Consider the following 13861-nt stretch of genomic DNA (forward strand, 5'->3'; position numbering starts at 1 on the left):
TGAAAGCGATGAGTCAGCGTGTATTTTCTCTATTTTCTTAATTAGCATCTGAAACAGATGAAGTTTGCTTCAGATGATAAAACCTCACTTTTCTGGTGTTTTACACAATAGTCAGTGCATGATATGGTAGACGGTTTTCCAATGAGTGGTTAAATACAAATTAAAAGCTTCTTTGATCTCTCTATGGTGGGCTTTGGAGATACAAAAATGTATGTGACAGGGTTTGTGGAAGGTGCTCAGGTTCAGTCTAACCTACTTAAAAGAAACCCAGCAGGAACTTTGTCCAGAGACTGACTCTTTTGGCACCCTCATTGTGCTGAACAGTGGGCCACTGGCTTGTTTGCTGGGGATGGCAGATGGTTTCATTTGTTGTGTACCTCCACTCCACCCCAAATTTTCAGTGGAAGTCTGGCTGGTAACGGGAGGGATGCAATGGGCAACAGCACCTGTCACTCCCACTTAAAAGTCGTCCAGCTCCAGCAGCAAGAAAGAGAATGAAGAGAAACCACCAAAGTAGTCCAGAAGCTCAATATATTAAATAAAAATTTAAGAAAAAGAAAAAAACCCATAGTATATGACTGTCCACGACTTTCAGTTTGCAGTTTGTTGAAATATTTTCTTCTGTTACAGAAGCCTTTCTGTTAAAGAAGCCTTTGAGTTAAGAACTGTAATAATTCACAGAGAAAAATAATACATCAGCTAGGAACTAAATTAAAACTACTTCAAACAGTTAGATTTTACCAAAATCAGAAAGTCTAAACAGTGCGGGTATAAGTAGTACTCCAAATACGGGAAAATGCTGGAAGTTAAAAATGTCTGCAAATGCATTCCATGTACTACTGCACTTCAGCAGCAGTGATGGTGCAGTAAGATACGAGACGGATCTTACTGAAGAAACACAATCCCTGCCCTTACACTGTTGAATCTTTAATACAGACAAATATTGTCACCAATTAAAGAGTTATTTTTAAACTTAGAGTGTGGGTTAATCTAGCAATATTTCTTGCTTCTGACTTTGCCAGTTAAAGGATAACTATTACTTAACAAATACTACTCATTATGCACGAAAATAGATTTGTGAATACTGAAAGAAGATACTTAAAATATTAAATTTTTGAGTTGACAAACATTTATCAGCAGCATTCCCAGATTTTATTTTCTATATAAACTTTTGTATGTGCACAACTGTAACTGCTGGAACTCTCTCATATCAGAGATAGGTGTCTGTACAATGCACAAATCATACGTAAGAGTCTGCTTGACTGAGACTCATTTTGATTACACAGCTAAACAAAGAGTATTTGTAAAGCATCTATTTATTGCCTTAACCTGCTACAAGATGTTTTCAGACAGATCTTTCTCTCCCTGTGCAAGGGATCACACCAAAGGACAAGGAGAAGGCTGACCATTATTTCTTCCCGTTCTGTGCACTAACATGTCACAGCAGCGTGCAGGAGAAAATGGACTGGACCAAATAATAAGCCTCATCTCCGTAGCTAAAGCAGTCCTTGTCCCCTGTCTCCCAGCCTTTTGGAATGACAGATCCTTAGGAATAAATTGCATTTCAATTCAATTCCTCACTATCCTGACGCAGCAATTGACTATGCTGTATCACAGTGTTTCCTAAAATGATAAATATTTACGTTGGCTCAAGTAGAATTGAATGAAAAATGTATCTGTTACTGTTTTTATTTATGGAAATACCAAAACATAATAATTGGTCCAATAACAGTGTATTTAACTTTGTTACCTGTCAGGCCACCTGTTGGAGTCTTATCATTTCACAAGCAAGCCAGCTTAAGCGAGTTGTCAGCGCTGTTTCTGTTCCTCAGGGCAGTGTTACCTCCTAGGAGCAGGCCCAAGAACAGTCACAGCAATCTGTGCCTTGAATTTCCCACCTACCGACATTTTATTTTCATATAGCTATTAAAGCATAGAAAAACCATAAACTGTTTACTGTTCAATAGCAGACAACAGATTTTGTAATCAAACCAATTAGGGGGCACAAAATCTGTTCGCTAAGGTCGGAACGACATTCCAAGGACATCTAACCCTCTCTCCCCGAGAGCCATGTGTCTTACATAAAACTCCTCCAAACCTCCCAGAATTAGACCAAACCCTCTAGCAGAACTCTTAGCGCTTGCGTCCGCTTCCACCTCGCACACATGTACGTGGCACCACTGCTTTAAATAATGGCAAAAGAAAGGTCCAAATGAGTTCCAACATGTACCTTCTTTTCCACCAAAGCACTGCAGCAGCAGTTCGGCTGAGCTCGCTGCTGGGTGAAGCACAGGCCAATGAAGTGGTCCAGGTGCAGATTTAACAAACACAGAGGTATATTTTTGAAAGCCTTGTATCTACAAAACCGAGGCAGTCTACACTTCTATAGTCTTTGCAGCCAAGGTGGCTGAACATGCCATTCAGAGCTCATGGAAGGGGGAGAAAGTGTTTAAAAATATTGCTGTTTAATTAGAACCAGGAATGGGTTTGTGCTTTGCAAGTGTCATTGTCAATACTAACGTGAGTAAGGTCATTGTTACAAAATGTGTTTGCCATGGAAAAAATCCACATTATGCAAGGCTGAAGAGGTTGGCGGTAGTATCTAAGTTAGTGGAAGAGAGATTAGAATAAGCTCTTCATGGCAAGAGTCATCTTTCATTGTATGTAGCACCATCAGCAACAACGTCTCAACCAAAACCTGGCATTCCTACTACAAGCAGCAATACCAAACGCCACTGATAGGACATTCACGTAAGTCCAAAAACATCTACAGTTACCCTGGGAATTAATTAGAACTAAATTAATTCTAAACTTGCTAGAAGTTTCTGTTGATAAGATATAAAAGCAATCCATACAATATTCAGAATATGTATATCCTACTGCGCCCCAATATGTTATTTATTTCCATTACTAAAGTAACCATGCACAGCTCAGAGGCAAACACTTCTGCAACGTAAAAGGTTACATCCTTGAAGTTCTTCATTTTCAAAACAGCTCCACACAGTGAACTCGGTGGACTTTTAAAGACAGTCTACTTATGCTGTTCTATCATTTGCTTTGTAAGTAAATAAATCTGTCACAGAGGTAGTGATGCACTACAATGCTCTTTTTCACAGCATCGGTGACATTTGACCATTTATCCCTGTTATGTGCTCAGGCATGTCCTTGTTTTATTATCCCTACAGATGCTGCTGCACTTGTGTTAAAACATAAAGACAAATATTTGTATTTCCAAATATGTAACAGTACTATGTTGTTGGTGTTTTGTTGTGGTTTTGTTTTTTTTTTTTTTAAAGTATCTTGCTCTTTATTTATTGGAAAAATATATTTGGATTTCTAAAATAAAACTTAGATACTATCTTGGATCCTAAAATTACATTGAAAATACAACTAGATTACAAATTACCAAATCTAAAAAAAAAAAAAAAAAAATTGAAAAAGCCAGTTTACCATCATGATGAATTGCAAAATGTTGATCACTGAAGCCAGTAGATTTTATACCCAACTAGGAAGAAATGCTGTTGTCCACACGTCAATTATTTAAGCAAAACATTTGCTCTACTTTTAGTTATCCAGAAAAGCCTTTCAGGCACTAAAGATAGCAATAAATACTACCACACTAGAAGACTGTTCTTGTATGTATTTTCAGTGCATTTGAAGATAGACCCAATTTTCTAAATAACTCCTGCGTGTGTGTTTTTAAATGCCTAAGAGGCACTGTAGTGTATTACTGAAGTATTTTCCAGAAACAGGCTTCAGTGCTTTTCAGCCAGCTAAGCTAAAATGCTTTAATCTCTAAAAGGACTGATGTGAAAGTGATCCTTTTAAAAAATTATTTGGATAAACGAAAGCATTTGGTGAATCTCAATTTGAACTGAAAAAAAAATATTGTTGACCACTACACACCAGCATTACATTGTGCAGTCAAATCGATAAATATTAGCCTTAATAGGACCACTATAAAAAGAAGCTGCATCATATTTTTAAGATAAGGTTAAGTTTAAATTGTCTCAAAACTCTTTTTTTTTGTTATTCTACGAACACAAAACTAATTGTATTCAGTTGTAGGCCAAAGTTTCATCTTTACTTAGAATACTTTTTTAAAAGCTCAGCTGCTTTTAATAACAGAAACACTTTCTCTGTAAATGAAATTCTTACCATCAGACTCTAGCAACATAGCGGATAGCTTTCTGAAAACCTCAAAACTCAGTCTAGCACATAGCAAAAAACCGCACATAATTTGGAGTTTACTCCATTAAAGCATCCCATCTTCAATATCTTCCCCGTGAAAAGAACATATGACATTGAAGGGGCAGAAAGCTGTCCCAGATGTAACACACAATTGTTTAATACTGCTATTGCTAATGCTTCCAGAAAAAGAACCAGAAGGTCGCTAACAGCCAAGGAGATGGTATAGGTTCCTAAAGGAAACACTGCTCTGATGTGTATGCTGGGGAAATCTGTGTTTCAGGGTATGCCGAGCCCATTATTAATTTATTTTTATTTTTTCCGGGGGTCCATCCTCTATTCATTGTTGTCCTGCATCGTCCCCTAGCTGCTAAAGGCATTCCCAGCATCCTACCTCCCTCTCGGCTATTTCCAGTTAGCCTTTTACCCCCAACCTGCGTTAAAACCCCCTGCTCCAGACAGGCTGTTCTTCCACCAGCAGTGATCCTGTCTCAGGCACCTTCAACTAGAGACTTGACCCAAAACTAGATCTGCCATACTAACCGTCTTCAGGTCAATAGAAATAACTAATTTTCTTTTAGACTTTCACAAAAATCTGTAAAAAGCTCAGCCAAAAAAAAGATAGCTTTCACGCTCTATAATCTGCGGTATGCTATGCTAAAATATGTACTGTAGTCACTGAAATTCCGAGAATATTGATATTGAGCATATAGATATTTTCCTTATGACGCTGCATAAATAAGCATGAAAAAAAGAATCAAAAGATAATTGCTTATAATTAAATACATATTTTTGTATGGTCTGTCGTTTCAGAATATGCCTTGATAGACCAGAACTCTTGACTTTACCTGCCAGTCTACAATAAACTAGAACAACAGTAAAAAGCTATATGAGTATTGTAGAAATGAAACACACTTTAATTCTATGTGCAACGAACTAGCAATGCTCACTCATTGAAAAAAATACTCAGTTCAATCAAGCAGACCGATGGCAGCACCCTTACGTCAGATGTTTCACCAAGGTAAATAATTTAAGGGATAACTATAAAGAATCATATAAAGCCTTTATTCTTCAAGAACCACAAGCTAAACATGTTGGTTGCAGGCAGACTTAAAAGCTCAAAACACATATATTAAGATACAGATAATGATTCAGAAGTAACACAACAACATTATAGTAGTTACAGTTAAGCAGGTACTTAGTTTTTGTCCACAGCTCTTCTCTACTTTTGAATTACTTCATTGCTAATAGCACACGCTTCTTCACAAGCAGCCTTAGTATTTCATTTTCTCATTAAAAATATGCTATTGACAGAAAGTGTTCCATCTCCTCTGCACAGTACCTAGTATGCCAAAAATAACATATTCATTATATTAATGCTTACCTGCTGTGATGTCATCATCAGCCAGATCATGCTCTTCTTCCTGAACTTTTGCTTCTGTTCCCAATGAATCTGGGCTTGCACTACCAGTTTGAATGGCTTCCGTGGTTACTCCAGCTGAAAGAAACAACCAAACACCCACAAAGTCAGTGATTTTGGTACATAACATCCTTAGATGAGGGGGAAAAAAAAAGAAGTAATTATCTTTTCATATTCTGAACCATGCAATGTATCTCTATGAAACACAGATAAAGCAAAGGGCAACTATTTTCTGTTTTCCCTTCATACTGTATGCAGACTTTTCACAAACCTATGCCTTAAAAACCTTTTCCACACTTTAAGTATCTCTTTTGTATTTTCTTCTTTTTCTGCCATCTTCTAGCATCATTAAAAATATTAGATACACATATTACACACTAACAACTTATTTAGCCACAAAATACAGATTTCCAGCAGAACTTCTCTTACATCCCCTCTCAATACTTCATCTCTCTCACCAAAAAAAGTGCAGTTTTTCCAGGCTACCTTCAGAGTATATTAATTCAGCTGACTCATTCATGTCATTTGGGTTGGGATGCATCTGTTAGTTGCTATTAGAAATTATACAATGAACACCAAATCGTGCCACATAACACCACGTGATTAAAGTTATAATTCACTGGTTTATACTCTGCCCAGTTATAATCTTTAATTATTCCCTATATGAGCCTTACCACAATTCAGTCAAGGCATTATCAAAAGAAGTGTTTTGCTAAGCCTCACAAATAGTCTTCCCAAAGAGCTTTAGGAAAGCTAAAAAGCAGACTGAAGGGATGCCCTGATAAGATTTCTTTCCTCCCAATACATCCTCTATGTCAGCTTATGCTATCAAAAAATCTTATTATATGAAGAGATTGCTGCTTTACTGATTGTGGCATTAGGTTTGCAATCCACAGGGGCATTAATTCCCCATTAAAAAAGGGCCACGGCCCTTTGTCAGCACCAACCAAATTTCAACACGAAATTAAGTCTCTGTAAATGACCCTGCCGTGCAGAAGGCACACAGCTCTTGCTGACCAACACAAGCACCCGCAATGGCTTGCCGCTGGGCAGTGGAGAACTGCCCACTGTACCTGCTGCTGCTCCTCTTCTGCTTTTAGACCGTCTTTATGAAATCGTTAACATGCATTACTTCAGTTCTCAGTAGTTTTCATGTAATAACTTCCTAGTCTTCTCCAAACATATGAATGTGACTGGTAAATGAAAAGATGACGGTATCATAACAAATCACAAGGGGGGAATCTCCGTCAGCTGTGTACAACAAGGTTTGTGAATCCACGCCCAAAAGCCATTTAACTCTGGGTCACCTTCAAACCAGTTCAGAAACATTAACACCTCTTATGAGTACTCCAGATTTTACTTTTTTTAGTACTGTTTTTAAATACTAAGTATTCACAGCAAAGTAATTACTTATACCTTGTGATAACAGAGTGATTGACAGCAATTTCTAACCTCATTCTGACATAGCCTCTTTATAAAGAAACTAGTAACTTCTAATAACTTTCTGAACATACTTCTCATTGTGTCAACACATATAAAAAAACAGTGGTAACAAATATACAACCAGACTGGAACACACTGCCAAATCAATAGCCTATCACTTCCTTAAGCATGCTGGCATGAATATATAGAGATCACATGCAATTACAAATTGCACATGAACCTTATTCAGGACACTTCTGAAAAATAAGGAGTTCACTGTTACGGTGCAGCTGTTGCAGCCCGTGGGCATCACTCCATGGGGTCTTCACCAGCTTCCACACAGACACCAGGATTCCAGCACCACTTTGCCAAAATACTTTTTTTGGTCTTCACCTTCGAGCACCAACTATTTTCTAACACTACTACTTATTTGTGTATACCCACTGGAGTCGGCCAGTGTGTTGAGGGGGAGAGAGGAGGTTATTTTTTAAGCACAGCTTTACATTTTGCATTGCAATTAGTACAAGAAGCTGCTAATCTCTGCAGGCATAGCAAGCATCTAGCTGTTCCCTAAATATCACTTCCATAGTCTAAAATTCTTTGATTTCTTTCCACAGCCAGAGAAGGGTGAAGAGTTTGCATGCCTTTTGAAAACTGCAGTATGAAGGCTCTGACCGATGAGCTTTCATTTCGGAGGCAGTATTTTCTGTGATTGAACACCCAAGTTGGTAGAAGGCAAGGGTCAAGCAGTCCCTAAATGGTAGGTTTAGGCTGGGCCAAAATTCAAAGCCTGTGATCTATTTAGTTATTACCTCACCTCTTTCCCTGCTTTCTAGCCCTGAGTTGCTGAAAAGAGGCTGATTTTCCGTATTATTCTGTAATATTCCATATATTTTGACACTGTCTCCCACAGCATTCTCCTCGAGAAGCTGGCGGCTCACGGCTTAGACAGGTGTACTCTGCGCTGGGTCAAAAACTGGCTGGACGGCCGGGCCTAGAGAGTTGTGGTGAATGGAGTTACATCCAGTTGGCGGCCGGTCACAAGCGGTGTTCCCCAGGGCTCAGTTTTGGGGCCGGTCTTGTTTAATATCTTTATCGATGATCTGGATGAGGGGATTGAGTGCACCCTCAGTAAGTTTGCAGATGACACCAAGTTGGGCGGGAGTGTTGATCTGCTCGAGGGTAGGAAGGCTCTGCAGAGGGACCTGGACAGGCTGGATCGATGGGCCCAGGCCAACTGTATGAGGTTCAACAAGGCCAAGTGCCGGGTCCTGCACTTCGGCCACAACAACCCCATGCAGCGCTACAGGCTTGGGAAGAGGGGCTGGAAAGCTGCCTGTCGGAAAAGGACCTGGGGGTGTTGGTCGACAGCCGGCTGAACATGAGCCAGCAGTGTGCCCAGGCGGCCAAGAAGGCCAACGGCATCCTGGCCTGTATCAGAAATAGTGTGGCCAGCAGGACTAGGGAAGTGATCGTGCCCCTGTACTCGGCACTGGTGAGGCCGCACCTCGAATACTGTGTTCAGTTTTGGGCCCCTCACTCCAAGAAGGACGTCGAGGTGCTGGAGCGTGTCCAGAGAAGGGCAACGAGGCTGGTGAGGGGTCTGGAGAACAAGTCTGATGGGGAACGGCTGAGGGAACTGGGGTTGTTTAGCCTGGAGAAGAGGAGGCTGAGGGGAGACCTCATCGCGCTCTACAACCCCCTGAAAGGAGGTTGTAGCGAGGTGGGGGTCAGTCTCTTCTCCCAAGTAACTAGTGATAGGACGAGAGGAAATGGCCTCAAGTTGTGCCAGGGGAGGGTTAGATTGGATATTGGGAAAAATTTCTTTACTGAAGGAGTGGTTAAACATTGGAACAGGCTGCCCAGGGAAGTGGTTGAGTCCCCATCCCTGGAGGTATTTAAAAGACGTGTAGATGAGGCGCTGAGGGACATGGTTTAGTGGGCATGGTGGTGTTGGGTTGATGGTTGGACTCGATGATCTTAGAGGTCTTTTCCAACCTTAATGATTCTATGATTAGATGTGCTACACCCTTCTAAAGAGCTTAGTGAGACTAGTTAATAATGCAACAGAAGGAAATAAGTGGCTTTGCAGGAGTTGATTCTAAGTACAGTGTATAAAAAATTAGAAAAGTTTATTACAATTTTATAGAATTAAAAAAAAAAAAAAATCTATTGAATGAGAATGATTAAACATTCCCCCAAAACCCCTGAATGGATAAAGCCAAAAGGGGAGAAAAATAGCCATCACGCAAATATGTCAGGCAATAAGTTATCTTTTCCTCTCAATGAAAATCCAGTAAGAAGGAACATGTATTCCTGGACACAAGTGTTTTCTACATAATTCACAAAAAATGTCTTAGAAGCACATTTAAGAAGCAAAAAGATCATAAACCCCTGAATGTATTAGAAATAAGCCAGTTGACATATTAGAAAATACTGGAAAATTAAGATATACTTGTACTAGAAACTTACACCATTATTACAATTATACTATTTACTGCAGCATCCTAAACTCATTATTCATTTAATACATTAAAAAGTTGCAGCACAAAATTATTTGCCTTACTTCTTTGTGCTCTTTTAAGTCAAACCTTGTACGAGTAAGATGATCAACCACACATATAAATAGCAAGGTCTTTGGGGTCCAATCAAACTATCCTTACTCAATGAAAACTCCCATTTAAATCGATGGAAGTTTAATTAAGTTTTACTCAGTTAATCTGGCTTTAAATAAAACTTTCTAACAGAAATATAAGCCTACCAGAAATACATTCATAAAAAACTGACAACAGCATATTTGTTATTATAGACTTTTCATATTTATTTTGCTTTCCAGTGATAACATGGATTACTATTTGAAGCAGTTTAGAGAGAGACACAATTTAAGGATATCTATTTAAATGTCTTTAATTTTGTGCTGCCACATGTAAGATTTTCACTTAAAACGAAACAGTAATTTGATACAAACATTTACCTGAATGAACTGGGTTTTAGCAATATGGGAAGCAAGAGAAACGTCTATACTAATTTCTGGGCAGAATGTATTGAAAACAGATTTCTGCAGAGACTGACCAGCACTGCCTGCACCCCGGCAGCCCGTGACAGGCAGCCTGCCTGCCTCGCATTAATTCACTTCACACTGCTCCGATCGATCCCGGGCAGCTCCCAGCCGCCCCACGTGCTGCATGTCTGCCGGCTCCATCCGCATCCCACACGCACACAAAGGCCGGGGCAAGATAACCTTTTGCTTTCCATTAAAGCCACAGTAGCCATTTTTCTATCTGCAGTAACATCACATATGTAAAAATATACCTGTCCCTCCAGGGCTTGGCGGACAGACCCACCACCAAGAGCTTGCAGGTGTCCCACTGCACAGAGCACCGAAACGATGCCTTCAGCGTTTTAAGAAAATGTAACACTGGCCAAGGTAAAAGAAAGTAAATAAAAGAAAGAAAATAGAAACATAATATTCAGCAAAGGAATCTCTTTAAAAAGATAACTTAATTTGCAGAATCCATTTGATGCTGAAGATAGCCTTTGCTCTTAAAAATAAGCAGGTAGAAAAAGGCAGTAGCATTTTTCCATTTTTGAACTTCCCCTGAAAACACGTCCTCATGGCAAATGCCCCACGCACTATGTAACATTTCAGAAACAACCATATGCTGTGAAAATGAGGAGCAGACAAGGCCATGGCAAATATTTACAGCCGCATGACATAATCTTAGTAGATACAAGATGAAGCTTTAAAAGCTTAACTGTTTTCCTCCCTGTGGGAGCCTGAAAAATAACAAACACCTGCAACATCTCTCATAGGTTTAATTCATAGCATCACTTACACATCCATTCCCATTCGATGTGGGGTCAACAAGCCGACGTGCCGATTTTGGATTTGAAGGCCCAAATAAAACAAAGATTTATTGTTCCCCCTACAAGGCATTGAGGAATGAAGCCTAATGTGTCTGAACATCTGAACTGCAAATCGTGTGAGGCAGAAGCCGTGCAGGCAGCTCTAAGTGAGCAGCTCGGAGCCATGACAGTGTAACTGGGCCCATTTGAGGTGGTCCCCACAGCACAAGCTGGTGGTGTGCTGGCAGACCCACAAAAGAGAAAATAAGATCTGCTTGGCTTTCTCCCTGCTCCTCCACCCCACCATCTACAGGGGACAATAATCTCTCTCGCATCAGTTAAAAGATCATTAAAAGATAACCCTGTGCGAGTCTGCCTGTCTTTCAAGTCTCCTGCCTGAACACATTTTATCAAAACGCTGGGAGACATGCCAGTCACTTGATCTGTACGAGTAAGGTCATGTCCCAAAATTGCTATTGGATCTGAGCACTGAATATACAAACGGGGAAAGATTTCATCTCTGTTTGTTAGTACCACACATTTGATTCATTCAAGAGCCAATTAAATGCATATGACAAAGTATCTTCTATCAGCAGCAAGCTTCTATTAGTGATTACCACTTGTTTTAATTAAAACAAACCTGTTAATGTGCAAGAGAAGCACTGTTTCTACATCATGCATATAAGAACTATTGCAGAGTAATAACATACGCTGGACACAAAAATATGCTGATAATTTATGCCCCTATATCAAGAGACAAAATTGGGAGAAGTGGAGGATGAAGGAATCAAAGCAGTATTTTTTTATCTTTCATATTTCTTCTCCTTACCTTTCTAGCATAAAACTATACTTGTCAGAAGTCCATTGCATCCATTTTGGCCCTCCTAAATAATTCTTATCCCCTTCAATTCCTCCCCAGACCTTTAAAATCATGTCATTTTTTAATCACGTCTTACAATGTAACTAATATATACACTTTACTCTTTACCCACAACAGCAACATCTGTAGCTCCTTATTTTGTTTCTCCTTTCTGATATTGTAATTATCCTTCTTCGGAGCATCAGCATCTTTGTGTACATTCATACAGACAGTAACACTACCAAATGCCTTCTCAGCCCTGTCATTCAGGAGAACCACAAACTCTGTAACCTTAATTCACACAGTTTTCAATACTGTTAATATGAAAAAATTAATTTCAATTTGCTAGTCATGACCTGTTTGAAAGGTTTTCAATATCCATGTTTTCACAATATTGAACATTTACATTCAAGTCATTCATTCAGCCATGCTCAGCTGATTTCTCTATTTTATATTTTCTTCCTGTGTTTTAAAACTTTCTTGTTCTGATAGATAAGCACATCCTAATCTAGCGTTAAAAAAAATGCTATGCTTTGATTTGCTAATGACTAACATAAAGGCCAAAATACTGCTGTATGCGTATTTGAATTGAATGCATACAAAATACTCGTTTTTTCTTAAACCAGTCAGTCCCTAACTGTTGCCATAAAAATGCATGCCATGCTTCTAACCTGAGCACAAACATAAGCACAAGAGGCAGAACAAAATATTATGCTTCCAACTGATGCACATGTAAAGCAGAACTGCATACCCTTCTCTAAAACTTTCAAATGTAATTGCTTAAGTAATGAGCAGTACCAGAAATAGCAAATTATTGAAACTAATATGAATTACTGGTTGCTTTCAAGTACATTAAAAAGAAGTTCCTTTTTTGGAAATAGTCAACTGGCTAAAGCAAGCACTACAGAGTGGTTTATATACACTTCACCAACACAATTACGTCCATAACCTTGCACCCAACAAGGTCATTCAGTATCGCTCCAGCAAAAAGAAATTAGTAATCATCAACAGTTGCTATAGCAGCTACTCCTGAGAGTAGAGGGCAACTATAGCTGTATTCTACAAACTGAGTATAACCGACCTCAGAAGAAGATCAATTAAAAAATATGTCCTAATATACAAAATGGCACAAATATCTATCAATATGAATCAAGGCTCTTTGGCATATATATACAACATACTTTCACTTATTATTCACTGCTTGGCTGCACATCTAACTGTGCAACAACGTCCCTGTAATAAGGCAAATGCTACATGGCTAAAGGCTGTAATTAACAGCTTAGTCGTACCAACAAATTCTCAACGTCACTTTAAAGTAGTGTTCTGTGTAATTTATGCATTCAATTTCGATTTAATAAGATTATTACACATCTCTCAAAAATCAATTGGTATTTAATAGATCTTTCTCTGAATAGAAATTACATTCTTCAGTGGAAAAAGAATCTCATTTTAAGAAAGATGAACACCTATAACTTAAAAGCAAACATTCTCATTCATGAAAATAGAAATTTTTACTGGTTTGTTATATAAGGCAGATGCGTTTGGACATTATTCTATAAAAGCAAGTTTCTAGATAGAGAATTGAATGGAGCGTCTCATGATGCTGACAGATCTTCCAAGAATATACTCTTAAGAGTCTGTACAATCTCTGCTTTAATAACAATGAATAAAATGAAAATAGCTATTTTGGAGAAAAATACAACAGATTAAATAGTGGTCAGTAGCTTTTTAACTTTTTTGGAGAATAATCTTTACCCAATACCTCCTTGCCACACTTGGTAACCAATGGCTTTGAACACCCGACTGGGCAGGCGTTGCATCAAACGTTTAACACTGATCTGATGGACATATACTGCACGACCCTGCATTAGCTCCTTTCAGAATCCTTTTATACTCTTGGGATGCCAAAGGATCCCTTTATAACAATTTCTATAATCTAATTATACATTCTTTGAAAAGGAACATCAGTGGTTTACCACCAGCACCTTGTAATTTTATCAGCCCCTTTCATAGCATGTTTCTTCCCCGAAACCTCTGAACTACAGCCTAGCCCCTCAACAGCAGGGACAGCCTTTGCAAAAGACACTCCAATCCCAATGAGATGTACTGAAGTGTTTGATTTGCCT

The 13861-nt window shown here is 38.9% G+C and overlaps 1 protein-coding gene across 5 annotated transcripts in view; it reads right to left on the bottom strand.

Annotated features, from left to right (window-relative positions):
- The window catches only part of LOC143172360 (WD repeat-containing protein 7-like), a 151127-nt gene that overhangs the window by 88871 nt on the left and 48395 nt on the right, over positions 1-13861 (bottom strand). For all 5 annotated transcript variants that reach the window (XM_076361702.1, XM_076361705.1, XM_076361701.1 and 2 more), the window contains one exon: positions 5573-5686. In XM_076361702.1, coding sequence (XP_076217817.1) covers positions 5573-5686 — 114 coding nt within the window. The remainder of the gene's footprint in view (positions 1-5572; positions 5687-13861) is intronic.

Source organism: Aptenodytes patagonicus, chromosome Z, assembly GCF_965638725.1.
Source record: "Aptenodytes patagonicus chromosome Z, bAptPat1.pri.cur, whole genome shotgun sequence".
Taxonomy (NCBI): domain Eukaryota; kingdom Metazoa; phylum Chordata; class Aves; order Sphenisciformes; family Spheniscidae; genus Aptenodytes; species Aptenodytes patagonicus.